The sequence below is a fragment of the Monodon monoceros genome, unplaced genomic scaffold (genome assembly GCF_005190385.1).
Source record: "Monodon monoceros isolate NGI ecotype Baffin Bay Population unplaced genomic scaffold, NGI_Narwhal_1 Super_Scaffold_12, whole genome shotgun sequence".
Taxonomy (NCBI): Eukaryota; Metazoa; Chordata; class Mammalia; order Artiodactyla; family Monodontidae; genus Monodon; species Monodon monoceros.
Window position 1 is genome coordinate 77,268,609 of NW_021703768.1, and position 22,853 is coordinate 77,291,461.

Consider the following 22,853-nt stretch of genomic DNA (forward strand, 5'->3'; position numbering starts at 1 on the left):
AGTTCCATAACAGCTTATTTATATTTTATTAAACTGGTACCACAAAAGCACTTAATAGATTTTAGATTGTCAGGAAAATAATAAAAAGTGACCTCTTAATAAGAGAAATCACTTACCATACTTGAGCTTTAAATATTCCAAAGATTTTAATCTAAACATGGGGAACAGCTGGGTTGATGTTTTAAAGTTTTGACATATTTGAAGTGTACAGAATTTGAAGTACATAGTACACTCTTAAAATTATTTATATACTAGAAGTTTGACGTAGGAAGCCAGGAAATTGAGTGCTTTCATGTGCGTTTTCCTGCTACATACAGAAAGATATTTAGGCAATAATGAATTCAGAGAAGGGAATGAGTCATCAGGAGTCCCAAGAGGCTTAGAATAAATACAACAACATGCTGACGGCCCATATTTTTACCTTCTCATGCTCAGTCCCCTTTGGGCAAGCAGGGAAATGTCTCAACAACCAAAGGAGTTGGATATTTAATGACTTTTTTTTTTCTGTTAAAGATTAGCCAGGGAGAAATAGCCAAGAAAAGCTTTTAATGCCCCTGATGTTACATGAAAAACAAAAATTTGCCAGAGAAGTCTAAAAGATAGTATTACAGAAACAGTATCATATTATAAGGCTGTACCTGTGGTTAGATTTATACCTAATTTGTAATTTCAAGTCTCAAATACTTGTTTAAGGAGAAAACAACAGTGGTGATCAGTCAAGAAAGAGTGGTGTGTATCCAAGTGACTATGGAGTTGCCATTTTAAGCAAAGGTATAACCAGTGTTACACTCACAATATTTGTGATTATAATGTATACCAAAAAAAGTAGCAAGCATTCTAAAGCTGCCTAGTTTTCTCTGTTTAAAAATCCTGCTCACTGTTGTATCCTATCAAATTTCTACAGTTTCTTTATTGGTAACTTTATTGTAACGTTGAAAGAAATAGAATTGTGGGTTTTCATAAACCTCTCTCCACATACACCTGGCAAAATAACTTCTTGATTATACAGCCTCCAGTACCATCTAGTGATTACTTCTTTAACTACAGAGAGATCCATACGAGGATGGCAAAGCATTTGGGACACCTCGATTATTTATTATCTGACAAGGTTTCTTCTAAACATCTGTTTATTTAGATTTAGGGCAGTGATGTGCCTCAGAGGTTAGGCAATCAGGTCTTTTAACTTTTCGTCTAGTACTCATGAGATCAACAGTGATTTTCTTATTCACAGATCGATTAATTTTTTTTTTAATTTTTATTTATTTTTGGCAGCGTTGGGTCTTTGTTGGTGCACACAGGCTTTCTCTAGTTGTGGCAAGCGGGGGCTACTCTTCGTTGCATTGCATGGGCTTCTCATTACAGTGGCTTCTTTTGTTGTGGAGCACCGACTCTAGGTGCATGGGCTTCTGTAGTTGTGGCATGCGGGATCAGTAGTTGTGGCTCGCGGGCTCTAGAGCGCAGGCTCAGTAGTTGTGGCGGACGGGCTTAGCTGCTCTACGGCATGTGGGATCTTCCCGGACCAGGGCTCGAACCTGTGTCCCCTGCATTGGCAGGCAGATTCTTAACCACTGCGTCACCAGGGAAGCCCCACAGATCAATTAATTTGTAGAGAATAAAACTTCAAGTTGATTTCATTTCCTCTCACTCTCCCGGCTGGTCATCTCACTCAAGCACGCTGTCCTTGTTTCTTCAACATACCAAGTCCACTCCTGCTTCAGAGCACTTGTTCTTGCTGTTCCTTCTGCCTGGAATGCTCTTTCCCTGATAACCAAATGGCTTGTGGCCTCACTTCATTCAGGTCAGGCCTTAATTGCCTCCTTAGGAAACCTACCTCTTAAACCTATCTCAAATTTGCTGCTTGCCTCTCTAGTGTCTAGCCCTTTACTTTACTTTGATTTTCTTTCCTAGCAATTGTTACCATCACAGATGTTTATTAGCTTACAATGCGCCTCCCCTCCACCAGAACATGAGCTCCATGAGAACTGAGCCTGTGTTTGTTTTAACTCACTGCTAAATTGCCACTGCCAAGGACACTGCTTGACACATAGCAGTTTAACAAATATTTACTGAATGAATAAATATGATATAGTAGACATTAAAGTGATTCAAAATAACATGTAATTTTTTCTCATGCCTTAAATCTCATTTCTTCTCTGAATAAACACATGTCTTTAATAATAAAGCGAGACAAACTGTAAAGGGACAGATTTTTCTAAAACCTGAGAGGTTTTCTGGTTTGGTTTTTATTTTTTTCTCTCTGTCTCTCTCTTCCTCTCTTTCTCTCAGGTTGAGCAACAGAAAAATATAGCTGAAAATTTAGAACTGTATCTTTTCATATACAAAATGTAATAATAATAAATAATGAAAGATCAGGAAAAGAATCAGAACATTTTATTAGTACCTTCTTCATGAAAATGAGACTAATATCTTTAAAAGGCCAACTGACAAATAAGGACCACATTTCAATTAAAGGGAGCCTTTACCTTTGGTATGCATCTGCTGCTTCCTTCTTCAGTTGTAGATGTTCATTTAAGTAACCCAACATTGTGAAAGCTGGAGCATAATTCTGAATTCTTTCTGGAAATCCAAAAATATCTTTTCTTTGCATGTGCATAATGGTTGTGTTTGTAAAATATGAGTTTTATTTTTAATTTTTTTCAACATTTTAAACACTAGATTATTTCCTGAGGTCATGGGCATTGCTAAGAATAGTAGTCTGATTTTATCCTGACTATAAAATACCAGTAATCATTTCAGAACTCTTTTAAATTACTGAGTAACATCTAGAGTTACATATGGCTTCTACTTATGTTTTAAAGTTTAAACACTTTATTCCCAAAGGTATAACAATTTGAAATCATAGCTCATGTTAAAACGGGTCATTTGAACTGTAAGGAAATCCAGTTCTTTGGCTAGTCACTTAAACCTTCCTGGGATTAAATTTAGCAACAATTTCTCTTGGTGGTTCTATTCCAATTTCTATATATTTTTTTAAAAATTCAGTATTGTACTCTAGAAACAGAAGATGATTTGGGCACTTTCAGTGTAGTATTTTGAATTCTAATGTCAAAAAACATCATATATCTACTAACATGCAAAGGAGAAAGAAACACATCTGATCAACTTGTGTTGGGAAGCAAGCCTACGGAGTAGAGTATAATCACATCTTATGTGATGGTTAGGTTCTAACTGTCAAAGCATAAGGTAAAAATCACACGGTTAAAATGATTCCTGCAAAATTCTTAGGTCATCACACAAGAAGGTCACCAAACTGAGTCAAATAAAGAAGAGACCCATAACCTTCATCCATTCTCACCCTGAGGCCAACGGTCAGCAGGACAAATGATTTATCTGCATTTTCTCTTGTCCCCCCCTCTCTTTTCTGCTTCTAAATTAATATTTTTTTGGCCAAGCACATATAATTGAATTTGTTAAATGAATATACGATACGGCTCCACTACAGACTCAAAAACCTAGCTATTTATAACTGTCAGAGACTGTTTGTTGTTCTAGGTATCTGAATTTTGCAGACAGCTAAAAATTTACCTTTTTATGTAAACCCTTCACAAATGTTTCCCATTCTGTAAGGAAACCTATCAATAAAATTTCTGATCATACACTTTCTCAGAGGCTCTAGGTATTCATTAGAGTCATTCATTTGGGCACACTGCATAACATTTTAATGTCCCGAAGTGCTGATGTTTATAAATGAACTGCCTTCTACTCAAGTGCCCCAGGCCCAATGCAGGAAGAGTATTACCATCCTGCATATTACAATGATGAGGCATTTTCTCTTCTGCTTTTCAGTTTATCTGATTCTTCATATTATTCAACTGTCAATATTACTGCTTAAACGCCTTGCTTCTTTATTAGAATTTTGTCGAGGGATAAATAAGATGCTAGTGAAACTAACATTTCTTGAGCATCTAAGATATGCCAGGTACTCTGCATAACATTTTATATATATCATCTCATTAAACCCTAAGCAATAGATACTTTCACTCTTGTATTATAGGTAGGAAAACTAAAATTCAATTTGGTAATAAGCCCAAGGTTTCATCATGGCTACTAAGTGGTGGAGCTGAGACTAAACCCAATGTTAGTTTTATTAAGGAAGAAAATTATTACAATAGATGGTTAACTAAATTTCACCATTCTGTCCTTTTCCTAAGCCTAAACATATTTTTCCAGTATGTTGAAGAAAGATTAGGTGTTAAAGTGGGACGTTAAAGGTACTGGGTTTGGAACTTAAAGCATATTACCTCATTGAATTCTCACATCTCTGCAACCTCAGTATTATTATCTCTACTTCCCAAGATTAATTAAGGCAAGTAAAATACTTGGCCTAAGACTGCAGAGAAAGTAAACAGCAGAGCTAGAACAGCAGCAACTCAGGACCATTAGGCTCCAAAATGCTTCCTATGACAACATGGAAATCACTTCTACCTTGAATCAATAGGTAATAACAATTTTCAGCACTCTTCAAAAATCTTTAGTAAAGTTTAAAAAGCAGAATACTTGGCCGTGGGGGGGAAAGGGCAAATTCATGTCTTAAGGAGCTAATATTTAATTTGGAATTAACTTTAAATTTAATTAATTTAAATTCTTTAAATTATCTCAACAATTATTCATATATCTTGCCATTGTATAACAGGTGCCTACCTGTGTATTTACTCAAAACCACTTGTGCTGCTGGAATTGCATTCATCTGGAGGATGTTGTACTGGTACAGCTCCGTGTCTCTGTTGCTTTTATCTTGCAATGTTGTACAGACCCAATACGCATAACCTATTGCTCCTTCCGTCTGTAAAAAGGCCAAAGTTAACAAGTAGACACAGGGTAATAAATCTTCCAAGAAAAATTAAGAAATGAAACAATGTACTTCAATACAGTAAATATCACATCTTAGTCTTCTAAGTCAACTGGTAAGTGCCTTTAAATAAAGGGTCACTATGATACAACACAGCTAAGAACATATTTAAATCACTTGCTTCAAACCTAAGTAGAAGAATCAAGCAGGATAAATACAGGGGAAAAAACAGAGCCCCTTCTGATGGGTTGGTTTGCTTCTTCTCAGCATCATTTCCATAGGTCAAACAAATAATTACCAATCAAAAGAATTCTAAAACACTTTCATAAATAATCGAGAAATGTCAACCAAGTCTAGTATTTATCTCATTTTTTTTGTATTAATAGTTTCCTTTTTATTGCTTAGCATTCCGTAGGTATGGACGTACCAGTTTGTTTTTTTAACATCCTTATTGGAGTATAATTGCTTTACATTGTTGTGTTAGTTGCTGCTGTATAACAAACTAAATCAGCTATAAGTACACATATATCCCCATATCCCCTCCCTCTTGCGTCTCTCTCCCACCCTCCCTGTCCCACCCCTCCAGGTGGTCACAAAGCATGAGGTGATCTCCCTGCGTTATGCGGCTGCTTCCCACTAGCTATCTATTTTACATTTGGTAGTGTATATATGTCCATGCCACTCTCTCACTTCGTCTCAGCTTACCATTCCCCCTCCCCATGTCCTCAAGTCCATTCTCTACATCTGTGTCTTTATTCCTGTCCTGCCCCTAGGTTCTTCAGAACCTTTTTTTTTTTAGATTCCATATGTATGTATTGGCATATGGTATTTGTTTTTCTCTTTCTGACTTACTTCACTCTGTATGACAGACTCTAGGTCCATCCATCTCACTACAAATAACCCAATTTTGTCTCTTTTTATGGCTGAGTAATATTCCATTGTATATATGTGCCACATCTTCTTTATCCATTCATCTGTCGATGGTGGTTTTTTTTTGAGTCTCAGTTTCTATTCTACATGACTACTTCATCTATTGAATCCCAATGTCATTTCTTCATCAGCTCTTTAATGACAGTTTAATCTGTTTTTTAAGAAAGAATGAAGAGTAGGGACAACTGCTATCATTAACATCTGATACCACTATGTATTCCATTTCTCAAGAAGGACAGTACTTTATTCATTAATGAATCCTGAAGAATGCTCAAATTCTTACGTGCATACTGAGTTCTGTAGTGTGCCTGAAGAGATCCATGGTGTCATAACTTCCAACTGTCTCTGCAATTAGAGCCTATAAAAGGAAAAAGGAGGCTCTTAATGTGTTTAAAAGGACTACTACTACTACTATTACTACTACCACTACTCCTACTAACAATAATAATAATAAATGAAACTCTTTGGAGGAACCAAAGGTTTACTAGCTGTGCTTAAAAGCAAAGTTAACTTCTTTTTCAATCTTGGCTACCGTATTCCCATGGATCAGAGGACCAGAATGACTTGTTAAATCAGCCCTTAAGCTGACAGATGCTTGCAGAACTCCATTTGCAACCAGGGAGTTAGTGAAATAATCCACGTAAAATTCCTCAGAACACTGATAAAGCTATGCTACCTTCTCCCTTCCCTCCCCGCAATCTATTCATACTGGTATTTGTCTGGATTAGAGTTGTTAATCACAGGGTCCCCTCAGATTCAACTGGAAAGCTTTTAAAAAGGAGATCCTCTCCCCTAGAAATCTAGCTTCCATAGATCTGGGTAGAGTCTCATCATGTTTATTTTTTAAAACTGCCTCAGGATTTTAAATATTATATCTATGCCACTGACTTCATAGATTATGTGATAGTTAAAATTACTTTAAAGCTCATCTATCTTTTATAAGAAAGCAGGGGTTTTTTTTTAGTTATCATACATTACTAATTAAGAAATTAATATTAAGCCGCACTCTATTGTTACCATTTTAATTAAATCTACTAATTACCTCCTGAAATAAATTATTTTTAAGAACAGAAATAATTTAAAAATAAGAAAAGGGACTTCCCTGGTGGCACAGTGGTTAAGAATCTGCCTGCCAATGCAGGGGACACAGGTTCGAGCCCTGGTCCGGGAAGATCCCACAAGCCACGGAGCAACTAAGCCCGTGCGCCACAAATATTGAGCCTGCGCTCCAGAGCCCACGAGCTACAACTACTGAATCCGCATGCCACAACTACTGAAGCCCACGCTCTGCAACAAGAGAAGCCACTGCAATAAGAAGCCCACGCACCGCAACGAAGAGTAGCCCCCACTTGCCGCAACTAGAGAAAGCCCACGTGCAGCAATGAAGACCCAATGCAGCCAAACATAAATAAAATTTAAAAAATAAATTAAAAAAAATAAGAAAAAAAATACTTAAGTAACTCTGATGAGCATCTCAAACCTACTGACCTACAGCAGTGTTACTCAAAGTGAAGGCCCTGGACCACCAGCATCGTCCTCAGTTGGGAGCAGTTAGAAATGCAAATGCTCAGGCCCCCTGGGTCCAAAACCTTACATAGAGATTAGTGTAGTAATGCCACTGCTCCCAGATGCTACCACAGCTAATGGCAACAGGAGTTTGCCTTTCCTAACTCTGCATGTTTCACCGATTAACTAGAATCAGACCCAAGAGTCAAAGTATAAAAGAAGATATCTAATCCCTGATTAATGATTTTCTAATAGGGGTGATGCTCCCACTAGCCTCTGAACTGAAACAATCAACCACTTACTAATTTATTACAACTTCTCAACTAGACAAGACCTTGGAGCCCACTCAGGCCAATCCCCTTCTTTTTCAGGTAAGAAAAATGAAATCCAGAAGTGATATGTTAAGGTAAAACAATTAGTAAGTGACAGACTCAGACTAGTAACCTGATTCTTATTTGGCAGTACAAAAATCTAAACTTTGCTGGGGGCAGGGGGGCACTCATAAACAAGTACCAAATCAAATATGAAGATTTTACAGAAAATGAGAAAACATAATCAAAATGATCTTTGTAAATGTTCATTTTTTGATAAATGTATGTTAACAGAGTTCTAGGTTTATTTTTTAAGAATAATAATGGCAGAATTATGGTGTTCAAAGCCCCTCAAATCAAAGCTTAATCATTACAAGCTGTACGACCTTGGGCATGATACTTAGGATCTTTTAGTTTCAACTTCCACACACAAAGAGCCTAGCACAGCAACTGGCACAAAGCCCTCAAATGCTATCATTATTATCAGTGTTGTTTATATTGACACGTTATTTATACCACTTTCTATTAACATGTTAGTTATAAAACAGATTATTAATAACTATATGTTATATATCTTACTTGTCCAATCCAGCACATTAAATAAGATGGATCAAGGGATTGAGCCATTTTGAAAGCTTCATGAGCTTGCTAGGAAAAAAAGGCAAAAAATAACAAGCCATTTTATAAACTTTATATTAAAGCACTTATATTTAAAAAGCATAAGAGAATAAGAAAAGCCAGACTTGAAAACATAAATACAAATGAACCTAAAACTTCACTGTTTAAGCACAATTGGCAATGCTTACAACTATGTCTTAAATATAGTCCTGAAAGAGTCCCGGATTCAACAGATTTCTCTACAGGCTTAGGGATTCTGGTCCTCAATGAAAGGGCACTGTAGGTGTCTACCTCATAGCCTGCAGAACTTTGAACCAATTACCCATCTATTTGCTAAGCCACAGGTCTGATGGAAACAATCAGAGAAGGCTGAATCTATTCCCCTCTCTTGGAGCTCAACTGGGAAGATAAAAACTACCAACCAGTGAGGTCTGAGACCTGCTACTGGGCGAAAGGAGTGGTCAACATAAATCTGAGCTAAACAGTTAGGAAACTTTCAAGTTACCCCACTTGGACACTTTAAATCATATGCTTTTTTTTCTGCTACAAAGAATAACTTATTATATGCTGCTTTGTATTGTTTTCCCAATAATCTATCTATGTGTGGCAGGAAACAGTCTTTTTTTCTCATAAGAAAGTAAGCTCATGGGCAACAACTGTACCACACTACCATAAAACCACATTCGTAGCTTGTTAACTAAGACTTATCTTTGTTTAAATTTTTAAAAATATTTTCACATATTTTAAGATCCAAATTAATATTTTTCTTCATTCTATTTACAATCTTCTAAAGCAATCTCTGCAGTGACTTCATGTATCCCTGAGAATACCACTGAAGCTATTTTAAAAGGATGATATTCAATATACTGGCTGAAACACAAAACAGTACAGATGTGCTATTATATATAGATTTGTGGAAACTTCCAAACATGACCTATAAACATGCTCCCCATTACTGTAGTTCCAATTCTCTATATACAACTCTTCAAGTATGACAATTTACACCGTGGCATGTAAAGGGATTAATATCTGCTAAAGCCAAATCTAAATTACCAAGCAAAGGTTAAATTTAAGTTTCTGGAGAGTACTAATAAATGCCCTTACTTCATCACCCCACCCCCAACACAGCCTACATGGGACTCCTCTTAATGTGTAAAGATAAAAAAAAAACCAAATAATTCATAACAGAATTACTTTAATCTCCAAATGAAAAAAATAACATAATTATAAAACCAGAAACTTCTTGTGACATGAAAAGGGAAATCTTACACATTCATTATTCAATATAATAAAGTGAATGCTATCAATGATCTAGCATATTAGAGAGCATGCTGGATAGATAACAATGTGCAAAGTATTTCTCCACAACAAGTTAAGGTATTATGAAGAGAACATATATAGAAAATGTTCTTTACTTTTAATAGGACAAAACAGACAATATATGTACCTCAATCTTTTCATTTGCAAGGTACAACACTCCCAAGTTTGTCCATGCAACAGCATTCTAAAAAACACACATATACAAAATTAGATCCCTTGTCTACATAGCAGTCTCAGAAAATCATTAACACTAAATTTTGAAGTTATTTTGCATAGACAGAGACACGTAACACTCACAATTTGTTCTGATTGGATTGATTTGATGAAACAGTGCTGAGCAAGGGCATAATTTCTAATACCTGAAAAATACAATTTCGATAAAACTGAACTTTACTGCCTGAAAACAGGCAATCTTCTAAAAATATTGAAGTGTTACTCATTTCTTACCACTGTAACATGAAACTACACCAAGAGCATTCCAGTATAAGTGATTATTACTGTCAAGTCTCACAGCCTTTTTCAGACACTGAAAAGTAAAAGTAGATAAAATTTTCTCAGAATATCAGCATTTATATCAAGGTAAGTGTGGTTTCATGTGAAAACACTACAGAATTTACTTTATCAAAAGCATCTTTCAGAAAAGCCCTTAGTTTTTTAAAAAGTTTATGAAAAATTTCTCAAAACCATACATGCAAAGATTTCTCCAATAGCTCCTGAAGATCATTTGACTTGCTGCCTGTTTCTGCTAGATGTTGTGCTTGGCGATAATAATTAATTCCAAGATCACACCACGTGTTAGATGTAGACATCAGTTTTAATGCACGACCATAACACCTATAGAAATATAAAAGTGAATGTTATATTGTTTTATGATGTTCTAATTCGATTTGAATGTCATCCACTGGCAATCTTTGTAAATTACCTTCCTCCAAGATGGAGGAGCTCATTTTTCTTTAATACTTGTTTTCCTTCTTTCTGACCTAGGAGGGCTCCTAAGACACTAACATTCACTTTAGATAGTGAGACAGCATACAGACTGGTACAAGCATCCCCAACTAGCTTCCAAAGGCAAGACACATCAGCTCGATGCTGCAGAGCCCTAAAAAAAAGAAACAGTGTGATTCTTACAAATTATTTCCAAAATGTATGGCGTTTATCTCCCTCACTACTACATACAATTAAAACAGAAAAAGTATACACACAATTTTGATTTAGTTCTTTAGCTAAATGCAGTAAATGCTTTACTGAATTCCTTCTAGCCATCTTATATCTTATCACCTCCTTATTATGAAGAAAGGAAGAGGTGAAGGAGAAGGAATTGACTGTTTTAAGTGACAGAAACTTTGCAAACATTTCTTTGGTACTCTTTATCATTTTTCTTAGAAGCAGCAGAAATCACATAAATAAATCAATAAATTTTCCAGGACCAATTTACCTTTAATACTGAATTTTTTAAACTATGCTTTTTGTGTTTGTCTATTTAAACAAAAAGCAAAGCAGTAAAGTTGGTAACTGTCTCATAGTTGATTATAATAAACTTAGGTTTTGCTTGCAGATCTTCCCTCACATATTAAGAAAAAAAAAAAGGACTAGTAAATATAAAATATATTTGGTAGTCCAAAGGATTTTTACTCTCTGAGATCAAGAATACCAAAAATCTAAATATGAGAATGTGAAAAACCGTATTTATTGAAGCAAGAAAGACTCAGTGGACAAGCTCAAAAAGTAAATAAAAATATTAATTATGGTGATAAAGGGCACTTCTTTTTAGAATGAGAAAATCTCAGTTATTCATTTCTCTTCACTTTTCTCTTCTCAAAATCTTACAAATAAAACACAGCAATTTCTCAATTAAGCCAAGTCTCGATAATCAGCTATCACAAACAGCTATGTTGCTGGCAGATGGGCAAGCAGATGGAACATTTTTCATAGCCTTTTCTACTCATGGAGTCCAGCCAAAAATCATTTTTCAATGTCTTCCTGAGAAACAAGATTAATTACTGCAGTCATCACTGAAAGCCCACTATGAGGATCAGGAGGAAGGACACTATTTGTAGCTCTTTTGCCTAAATATCTTAGTGTAATTTCTAAACTTGACAGCATGAAAGAAGAAAACAGAGAGGAAAACAGAAAAGAAAACACTGGCAACTTTAGCAACCTAAACTCTTATCTCCTTTTAAGTTCAATAAAAAATAAAATATCTGTAAAGTGAAATAACTTCTATCACCCTTACACTAGAACTGTGGTAGTGTGAACTTTAAATCTAGAAGTAAAGTAAATATAAATGTGGGGATATCACTTTAAAAGTTTTGTATACCTCCTCATAATTAGTTGTGAGTGTTATCCAGAACAAAATTCCCCAGACTCAGAAAGGCAGTATTTGTAGCTGAAGTATCATCACTCAAATGTTCACATTTACCCTTAAATACTAGTTCAAACAAATTACACCCCTCTTCACAATACCTTCCTCTTTGGAAAGAGCTATATGTATTACATAAGACTTGAAAAGTAGCAATAAAAATTAGTGGGAGAAAAGAATGAAGTTTTCATTTCAGATTTGGTTCATGTTCAAAGCAAAGCAATTCTAGAGCAAGCAAATCAACATGACACACAGGAGAGGGCAAGTAGGGAAAGAAAGGAAGTGAAGCACAAGAAAGATGTTTAAGAGCAAACAAATTTAATTCTATGTCTAACTTGAGTACTTTTTAGTCATCTATCACAAATAACACTTCTACCTAACTAATGAATTTAGTTCTATAAAATAACCAGATTTACTGAAATCTTTCTGATTTATTTCTTGTTATTTGACATCACTTCTTTTCCTACACAGATTCTCTCCAGGAGCAATCAGATTGCTCATCCCCCTTCACCTTCAGCCCTACTAATTAGTCTAAAATGGGCCCTGATCACTGAATGTAAAGCCTATTGTGCACCTGAAGCCCCATTTTCCAATCAGTTCCAATTAGAGATACTTGCATCTCTAGGTCTCCTGAAAGAGAACAATAGCACGTGGTACCCAAGCTGTTGCTCCACTAGCTGACTGCTTCTTCCTTCCCATCCTTCTCTATGCTTCCAGCATGTCAGCTGCTAAAAGCAAGAAATTGTATCTGTTCCCCAGTGCAAAATTAATACAATATGTATGTTACAGAATTAACTGACTAGTCTGTTACTCTTTTATGTTTGAGATTCTGAATAATGATTGCTATAGCTAACAGGATAAACAAAGCATGATTTCCTAAAATTGGCTTTATTATATAATACTAAGAAAATAGACTCATAAATAATGATACTAACCGAGTAAAATATTCCAGTGCTTTCTCTATGTAGTCTACAGCTTTTCCATCAAGATAATCAACTAGAGCTGCTTTTGCCATCATGAGATGGCATTCACCCAAACCTAAAATCAGGTAAGTTTGTAGTTGTTAAAATTATGTAAAAGAAACACTGAGAATGAACATCAAATAAATTCATTGGTGCTATATTACAGCCACTTTCCAGAAAACAAAACTTAATGGTATTTTATAAAAGTTATCTTTAAGCATGGTCTTGATGCATTTATTAAAGAATTCAAATGGCCGGGTTCTGCTGGAGTAAACATGTACTAAAAGATAAAAACTATCTATGGAACCTAAGAATTTCCTTGATTTTGGGCAAATTACTTACCTCTTAAAATCTTAGCTTTGAAAATGGGGATATTACCTAATAATATCTAATATGATGCTACTTGCTATCATATTACTATTTATTAGGTTGTTGTGAAACAAGATTTGACCTCTTTATATTCAAAACTATGTAGCAAACTATACTATCAAAATTAAATGAAACAGCAATTTCCTAAAGTGGCCAGTAAACATGTAATAAATGTGAGTTCTTCTTCTGTTAGGGAGTTTTATAAAAAAATTTTTTAAAAAGGGTTTCAAGGCCTAAGTTACATGTCACTTAAAACATACACTATTTCTGAATTAAACCCCCCACTGTTTCTTTAAAAAGGAAAAGGAAAAGGAGGGAAGCAAATATAATGAGCTCGAGGTTTTTTGTTAATGGTTAGAAGTAATCATTAAAAAATTAATTAAATATGGATGGTGGTGTTTTACTTTAAATCACCGAAAATAATTTGTTAAGAAGGAACAGGTATCTATAAAGGAACTAAAATTAATTTAGATAATTACAAAACAATGCAAGTTGCCTCTAAAGTTCAAAAAGTTTAAAAATGAGATTCTGTAATTTACAAAGTAACTAAAAGGTATTAAGATATTCTGAGAATATAGTGAATTAATTATCAAAATATAAGAGCAGGGAAATTCTTGTTTTAGAGATCTGTTTTTAGATCCCACAGCTATCATACTATTTATCTAAAAGCTAAATCTCTATCATATTACTATTTATTAACTGTTATGAAACAAAATTTCATCTTTCTATATTCAAATCTATATAACAAGCTATACTATAAACGGTTCATACCGGACACTTGCTGTTGACTAAAGAAGTCCTTTTCAAGTTACTCGATACATTTAGAAATTTATTCAAGGATTTTATACTTCAGTATCACAAAAGACAAAGGAGCTATTAAAGAGAAATTACCTTTCAAAGCAGGCACATAATCTTCTTTCTTTTTAATGATCAGCTGGTATTGAGCTACCGCCTCTTTATATTTGCCTAGGATTTGCTGTATTGCTGCAACCTTAAATACACTGTATGTGGATTCGGGGTTCAGCTCACTGGCTTTTGTGAAGGATTTCAAGGCTGTTGTATAGCCACCTCTGCTTAAATATGCCTCTCCTAATGACTCCCAACAATTGAAGTCCTTTGGGTCTGCCCTCAATGCTGCCTGTAAACTAAAATTTCAAGAAAGAGTAAGAGAACTAAAAGTAATAGAACTACTTCCATATCTGAAAGAAAAATACAAAGTAATTTAACTGAATCACACATATCCATGGTTCCTCCTATGGATAAAAGTGAAAACCATATTTATTTAAAGCAAGTATACCTGTTCCTTTTATGACATGGGTTTTTTCATACTAAGAAATTTTATTGTAATTTTAGAATGAATAAAAACAAAATAAATTTTTGAAGAAATGCTCACCAAAATTTATTTCCCTGGACTATGTAGGAGAACTCCAGTTTCCTATCCTACCAGAATAGGTATATATCTCAATATGCCTCATCACAGTCTATAAGTCCCCAAAAAGCCTCCTACCAAAACAAAATATGAGAGTTGAAAAATAGCAACAACAGGCATGCTTTAAATTTCTGAACAGATTCCAAAGCCATGAAAAAATTTTAAATGCCTGTATTCTAGGTATTAACATAAATCAGAACAACTTTCACTCAAACATATTTTCTTTACATGGTTCAAACCAAACTACTAAAAATGAGCTGCTCCAAACGCCCTTTAAGCTGCCAGTGTCTCCCCTTCCCCAAAACAATGCTTGTCAGTGGGAGAACAACAAAGATATTAACCTTGGCTTTTTATCATTCCTTAAATTTCTATTGAGAACCTGCTATATACATGATACTATTAAGACTTCACTTCCCTGGACGGCTCTCTCCTTAACACAAGGACATCAGTTAATGCAATTTTGTAATTCCAGTGCCGTGCAGATAGTAAGAACCAATGAACCATAAATAAATTTTGCTATTTCTTCCCTCGAAATACAACCTGGTATGAGGCAACTTATAAGTTCATTTTGGATATAAATGGAGTTTAATTTAAGGAACCATTAGGCTGTCTATCAGAGGTTAAATATAGAAAGGTGCCTTACTCAGCCACTGCTTGAGAATGTTGACCAGCTTTTAAATAGTATAGTCCTCGCCTAAGCCAGGCCCATTTTGCCGCTCCAGCACTTGCCTTTTGAGTGACTGTTGTTAGGATAGCTAAGGCAGTTTCCTAATAAGAAGAAAAGACTAGTGTTAGAGATATTAAATATTATAAAAATACTGAACACTTATGTAAAGTAAACAGATATATTTTCATTTACCACTTTTGATTTTTTAAACTTACACTGGTATATACTGAACCACACTTTCAACATTAAGTAATTTAATATCTGCCAATAAAAAGAAAATTTACTCTATAAGCAGTGGCAGAAATATTTCTATAGCATCTACAAATAAAAATTAAAAAATAACTTTCAAGTACACATATAAAAATATTTCTATTTCTATACTCAGGATAAAATAAAAAGACAAAAGTGTTTAAATTATTAGACATACCATCTCTTCAAGCTCTACACTTAAGTCAACTGCTGCAGCTCCAGATTCAGCATCAGTGTCATCTAATTCAAAAGCTTTCCTGTAACATCCACGGGCTCTGTTTCTATCTCCTACTACATCCCTGTAATAATGACCTAAATAGCAGAAAACTTTGCCCATGTATGTATCCAGTTTGGCAGCCTGAAAAATTGATAATAACAGAATATTAAAGTTTGTTTGGATGGGTCCCTTTAAAAACACAAAAGATAAATACACAGATTAAAGAAAAAAATTAAATATACAAAAATATACCAAAACATCCTTTAACGTAAGATTTAAAGCAGACATGAAAACTGGCCATCACCAGTTACAGAAAACAAACAAATATAAAAATACTATTTCTCTGCTAAAAGAAATGTGAAATTAGAGTTATTATTTCATCAATCTGTTTCTATGAGTCAAGATAGGAATGTAAAACTTCTAGCTGTTACACATCTAAAATATAAGAAGTTAAACACGTAGAAGTATATAAGACTCACATGCCAATAAAAGTACAGTGGAAATTACCTAAAAACAGTATTGTTTTCCAAAGGTATTTATGTCTCATTTTCTATAACACGTGTTTCTTAAATTAGTAACTTTTACATTTTTATGATTTAATTTTCTCCTTGAAAACCCATACAACATTCTCACAAAACCTTATGTGTGAGAGATGAAACACAAAAAAAAATCAGTAAAGGGTAATTTTAAGTACCTAACTTATTTGATTATTAGATTTGATTTCATAATGAATCCATTTCAACTAAGAACTAAATAGCATATGTTACCTTTAGAAAATGGGTAAGAGCCTTTGTTTTATCTTTTCTTGTTTCTTCACCCATAGACCAATATGTTAACCCAAGTTGGTAATGATATTCAGCAACTTCAGCATCTTTCTCAAGAGCTAGCTGAAAACTAAGTCACAAAAGGGAAGAAAGGAATATTCAGATAAATAGATAGATTAAAAAAAAAAAAAGGAGACACCTAGTTGGAACAATCAAAGTTTGACTTATTCAAGGATGGTAAATTAGAAGCAAGTCATTACTTTAGGATATAGATCATGAGAAAAAAAAATGATTAGAAGAGGAAACCAAACTTAAAACCGAACATTATACGTGCTTACTGAACATTATGATCAGCTAATGAGATTTCAAACCCATCATGAAATTTTCTATAGTTACTGTGCTACATGCTAAATACATTTCTTAAAAATACTAAGGCTTGGGGCTTCTCTGGTGGCGCAGTGGTTGAAAGTCCGCCTGCCGATGCCGGGGACACGGGTTCGTGCCCCGGTGAGGGAGGATCCCACATGCCGCGGAGCGGCTGGGCCCGTGGGCCATGGCCGCTGAGCCTGCGCGTCCGGAGCCTGTGCTCCGCGACGGGAGAGGCCACAACAGTGAGAGGCCCACGTACCGCAAAAAAAAAACAAAAACTAAGGCTTACAAAGGTCAAATTTATGCAAAACTAGATCTTTATCAAACCCATTCATTTTGAATTTTTCAAGAAATATTAAATTAAGATAGGACTAGGTTTATGAGCAATCTAAATACATCCTTACCATTTTTCTGCTTGTAGATAGTCCTTTTTGGTAAAATGAATCAAAGCCTCCAGGGCATGAGCTTCAGCTAGGTCAGGGTAAGAAGAGAGAAGGTCTTCCATAATCTATAAAGTATATATCTATCAATTCCATATCCAGATAAAAATAACTTTTAACTTAAAAAAAAAAAACCTCAGTTTAAATGAAAACACCAACCTTTGAAGCTTCATCTAATGAGCCTTTGTTCAGATAGGCCAAGCCTTTGAGAACCAAAAGTCCTGGGATATTATTAGCATCAGAAACCTAGAAAATAATTGTAAAGAATTGCTATAAATCTCCTACAACACAATGCAGCAATGTTTTGCTTTAACTAAAGAATGACCATGGTATAAAGACTTAGAGGTCCTGATTTCTATCACTATTAACACTTCCATTCTTTGCAATCTTATTAAAGAAAATTTCAAATACATTAAAAAATTAGAGAACAGCATAATGAACCCACATGTACTTATCATCTAGTTTCAAAATTATTAGCTCAAAGCCAATCTTTTCTCATCTATACCTCCACCCATTTCACCACACTCCTGCTTAGATTACCCCAGAAATTATAGCTTTTCATCTGATAGTTTAGTATCTGTATCTAAAAAATACGTTTATTTTTAATAACATAATCATACTACAATTATAAACACATAAACAAAACCAACAATACATCCTTAACATCATCAAATAATTAACCAGTGTTCAAATTTATCAGTTGTCTCATAAAATATTTAACGAATTTGTTTTAATCAAAATCCAAATAAGGTACATACATTTCAACTGGCTGATATATCTCTTAAGTCTCTTTTAATCCATAGGATGCCCTTCCATCCTTTTTTTTCTCCCTTAAAATTTAACTGTTGAAAAATATGGGCCACTTTCACAGTTTCTCAGAGTCTGGCTCTTGATGATTGTATTGTCATGGTATTGACATGTTCCCTGGTCCCCTGTATCTTCTATAAATTAGTAGGTCTAGACCTTTGATCTGATTCAGGTTTGATGTTCTGGCAAGAATACCTCATGTGTACTTGCACCTGGTTATGTCTAGTTGTCTTTTTTTCCTGTAATGCTAAGCAGCCATTGATCCTCAATGCCTAGATCTATTAATTCATTATGGACTGCAAAATGGTGATTTCCTAATTCTATCATTCCTTCTTTCCTTATTCGATGGCATACTTCAACAAAGAGAAATTTCCTCTCCTCTATCTATTTGATCATTCTGAGGAACAGTTCATAAAGGAAACATAGGATAAATACTTCGATTTTTTCCAATTGGTTCCTTAGCATCCTTCAAAGATTCACTTTACTGAGGATGATTTGCTGATTTTTTTGGTATCATCATTAACACATGGATTTAAACTTAAATGATGTGCTTTAATCTACTGCAGTTACTACTGCTCAAACCATCCCCTCTTTAGCCAGTAAAAATCAATTCATGCTAGTTCCTGAGCACTTCTGACATAATTCTAATAGCCTTTTATGGTTTCATTGGTTTCTAGCATTATAAGGTGTCCTGGGCTCATCTTGTACATTTTCTGTCTCAGACTTGGATTCTACCAGTTCTTCAAGGAACTTTTCATTTGGTTTTTGTTTTTTTGTAAAAAAAAAAAAAACAAAGAGTATGGAAAGACCTCTCCAAAGCATTCACCCAAAACACACTATTGGTGGAAGGCAAGTATTGAGAGAAAACAAGAAAATAAGATATCTGTTCTTGAAGGATCCTGACAACTGTTCTAATTTTAAAGAAAAACTATGAAATGCAAAGCCTTTTGAAACATAAAAAACAATGATTTTTTATAAAAATTCAGCTCTGCAATATACTGAGTGATATAATTTTAATTTCATACCAAAAATAGCCTTTATCTGAAAAATATCTTTATATTGTTAAAGGCACCATGTTGTTATAATTCATAATTTACTAGTTTTTGCTAGGGAATTTCAAACTGCTTGAATCAAAAACAGTAAGAAATCAGTTTCCTTCTTAAATATCAATCTTTCTCAGAGTGTTTTTTAAGTTGAATAAAACAAGCAACATTCTCTACCATGAAGCTACAAGTGTCCTTAATAATTCTTGTCAATAATCTATGAAATATTTTCTGGAGAGAAAAATTTAGAATACCAAATTAATAATAATCAAGTATTGATAACCCAAGAGGGCAAAAAGAGAAAAGGAGAATAAGAGCAAGAACTAAAGAAAGAAATTGCATCATATGAAGGACATTGTAAGTACTTAACCAAGAGGCAAACAAATAACTTTAGGAGTTTCCAAAAAGTGCAGAGGTGGTGAATTCATACCTCTAACACAAAATTTTTGTAAGTAAATATTTGTGGTAAGCAGAGAGTGGTTGATGCCTGGTTGACCAAAAACTAAATAAGACAAAGGGAAAAATGCAATGATAAGACTACCTGATCAAGAGTACGAATTGCTTCCTCTGAAGATTCATAATCTGAGAGTTTAATCAAAGCCTCTGCTTTCAAATGAAGACAAAGATTCTTCTTATGAAGATTGCCACCAGACACACCAAGATTATCTATGTTCTTCAGAGCTGACAAAATTAAAGACATCTGAATGAAGACAATCATATCACTTCACTTTGTTTTTTCTTTTTAAGGGTAACATATAACAAATTGTAGATATAGTAAGAATAAACTGTCAAAACAATATACATGAAGAATAATTCAAAGCTAAATATAAATTCTTCCCTGAACTCTTTATGAAAATATCTGAATTTGAAACAGAATAGATCAAAATTTAAAACCTCCATCTTCACGTAACATATAATAAAACTGAACATCCTGAAACACAACAATGGCTGTCTATATCTGCTACATAATAGAGGTTAACCCTTAGCCAAAGCATCTGTCACAAAAATAGCACATTAAGGATAATGGAAGGGAAAAGAAGCTGAATTAGGATGAACCAAGGTAAACGGTTTCCCAACTGCAGAGGCAAGGTCACCAGCCAGGCCAAGAGCAGTGCATCATTTCTCTGATTTCTTACCCCACACCTGACCTATGTGAGCACATGCAGATAGGCTCTAAGATACCTCTCCTTGTCCATTACCTACATTGAAGGAATCAAGAATCTACGTTAGAGTGAAGGTCGCAGGTCACACAAGAAGCTTCCCTGTTACAAAGACAGAGCATCACCACACAAGCTTAAACTGACTTTGTCAAAATTCCAAGTGTAGGAAACCTCTGATAAATACTCATTGTTGGTTTAAAAATATAGTAGTAGACATGCACACAGACTTGGTGTGTTTTTTTTTTTTTAACCTCCTCAATGAAATTTAAATTAGTTGGTAACTTAAAATACAAAATAAAGCACCATTATCATTCTCCTTTAAGATGAAAAGAAACAGCGTTGGCCACCCTGGAAGATGTCAAGAATACCTTGATTGCATGAAAGAACAGCTTCCTTAGGTTTATGCATTCTGACCTGGGCTTCTGCCAGATGATACCATCCAGATGTGCAGAGAGGGCTTTCCTTTAACCCTAAAAGGATAACAGTAATCACAAAATCCAAGGTTTCCATTACGACTGAGATGAATGGCACCACAATCCACTCCCCAAATCAGACTCCTCCCCGCTCCCTTGTAGTCCATATCTAGTCAGTCACAAAGTCACATTGATTCCACGGCCCACCACTTCAGTTCAGACCTCCATTACCTATCCCAGATCAATGCAAGTGCTTGCCATCTACTCCAATTCATTCTCTATACTGTGGCCAGAATACTTCTAAAAATACAAATGGGATTATGAAATTCCCCTACTTAAGACTTTCCGCTGGTTCCCAGCTGCCCTTTGGATAACATGCAAACCTCTTAACAAGGTTTGCAAGGCCCCTTCCCAGCCTCAATTCTTGTCCCCTCCTGCTCCCATACTTTACTTTCAAATCTTGCTGAACGATCAGGAGTTCCCTGAACACTAGCTTTTCTCTCACCTCAGGCTATTTCAACTCTTGGCCTAAAATGCTCCTCCCGCTGCCAGGCTTGTATTTGTCATTCAGACCTCAATATGAAAGAGAGTTCATCCAGAATTGTCATACCTGATAAGACTAAATTAAAGCCTCCTAAGCATGGAGATAGCATCCTTATTTTACATGGAGACAGTATCCTTATTTTACAAACGAAAACACTGAGACACAAAGAGTTTAATTAACTTTCGTAAGGTCTTGAAATTAGTGAGTGGCAGAGTTGGAATTCAAACTTAAGCAGACTCCAGAGTATGTAAGTACATTTTTTTGCTTCTATCCTAAATATATATATTCCTTAAAGAAAGGCCCAAAGATAAATGCCTGCTAACAACTATACCTCATGTTATACGTTGCACACTGAACACTCACCTTCTGTTAAGCTCCTAACAGCATCTTCGTACTTTTTGTCTTGTAATGCTTTAATGCCTAAACCAATGAGACCTGGACCACTTTTTGAATCCATTTCCACTAATCTACAACAATACTGTTCTCCCTCATCAGTAAGGCTTCCTGGAATTAAAAGAAAAAGTTATTAGCATACATGTAACAATATGTGCCCAAACCTGTACACTTAAATGCCAAGAGCTGTCTTACGCATACACTTCCATATCTTGATTCCAGGAATTTGAAACTTAAATAGACCAACAAATGTAGAAAATATTAACATCTCATAAAGAAAATGATGTTCCTTCTTCTTCTTAAATACCAGAAGTAGAAACCACTTTACACACAGCAGTATGGGTAAACTGAACTTGCTGTCGTACTCAAGGGTTTCAAGCAAGAAACCTACTGCTACTTGCCACAAGGCTAAGACTCAGCCCGCTGTGTGCCACCGGGTCTCCCTTTGCTATTCAGCAATAAGAACTTTGGTTATTAGATGAAGGAATCCCTGTCAAAGGACAGTATCTTTGCCAACCTCTCTCCCTGGACAACAACGTGCTGCTAGAGATGCGGCAGCCAAGATGCCAGATGCAGTGGACTCTTCCAGCAGCCCAGGATCAAAAGACAGCCTACTCAGCAGGATACTGAACAAAGACTTAGTCACATTCTTCTTAAGTTTACATTCAAAACTTTCTTCTCCTATATAAGTTAACAGTTAGGCTTATGTGGTAATCATCCAATGCCTACATTTTGAGTTTATTCTGGTAAAAAAAATTAGTTTAGAAAACACTGTAGGTTCTGTTATATTGTATTTCCATTTTCTCCAACCTCAATCATTCTCAGAATTCCTGTTCCCAGAAAAGCACAAAAACAGGTGGAAAATATGATTTCTGTTTTGAGAATAAACTGGGACTACCATTCACCACTTTAATAAGTTGTTTAATCACATACGGAAATTCTTAAAAAGTAATTGAGACAGTAATTTACAACTTGAAGCAATAAATAAGGGGAACAAATAAAAATAAATTATCTGAAAAAGAGACCTGATGCTTTAATATCTCTATAAAACAGCCCCAAACCACATATGGAACCACTGTTTCAGTAACAGATGTCAAAGGTGAATTCTTTGCATGATACCATTTAGCTTATATATTTCAAAATTTTCAAAACCAGATATACAACAATGTATAT

The 22,853-nt window shown here is 34.9% G+C and overlaps 1 protein-coding gene across 6 annotated transcripts in view; it reads right to left on the reverse strand.

Annotated features, from left to right (window-relative positions):
- TTC37 (tetratricopeptide repeat domain 37) overlaps positions 1-22,853 on the reverse strand; it is an 85,874-nt gene that overhangs the window by 38,585 nt on the left and 24,436 nt on the right. For 5 of the 6 annotated variants that reach the window (XM_029218085.1, XM_029218087.1, XM_029218088.1 and 2 more), the window contains 19 exons: positions 21,651-21,791; positions 20,699-20,800; positions 19,712-19,851; positions 17,480-17,566; positions 17,285-17,388; positions 16,515-16,641; positions 15,709-15,888; positions 15,258-15,382; positions 14,077-14,330; positions 12,790-12,892; positions 10,418-10,594; positions 10,185-10,329; positions 9,943-10,021; positions 9,793-9,854; positions 9,623-9,679; positions 8,137-8,205; positions 6,024-6,098; positions 4,663-4,804; positions 2,484-2,577 (listed from right to left, as the gene is read on the reverse strand). In XM_029218085.1, coding sequence (XP_029073918.1) covers positions 2,484-2,577; positions 4,663-4,804; positions 6,024-6,098; positions 8,137-8,205; positions 9,623-9,679; positions 9,793-9,854; positions 9,943-10,021; positions 10,185-10,329; positions 10,418-10,594; positions 12,790-12,892; positions 14,077-14,330; positions 15,258-15,382; positions 15,709-15,888; positions 16,515-16,641; positions 17,285-17,388; positions 17,480-17,566; positions 19,712-19,851; positions 20,699-20,800; positions 21,651-21,791 — 2,263 coding nt within the window. The remainder of the gene's footprint in view (positions 1-2,483; positions 2,578-4,662; positions 4,805-6,023; positions 6,099-8,136; positions 8,206-9,622; positions 9,680-9,792; positions 9,855-9,942; positions 10,022-10,184; positions 10,330-10,417; positions 10,595-12,789; positions 12,893-14,076; positions 14,331-15,257; positions 15,383-15,708; positions 15,889-16,514; positions 16,642-17,284; positions 17,389-17,479; positions 17,567-19,711; positions 19,852-20,698; positions 20,801-21,650; positions 21,792-22,853) is intronic. The other variant, XM_029218089.1, reaches the window with a different exon arrangement.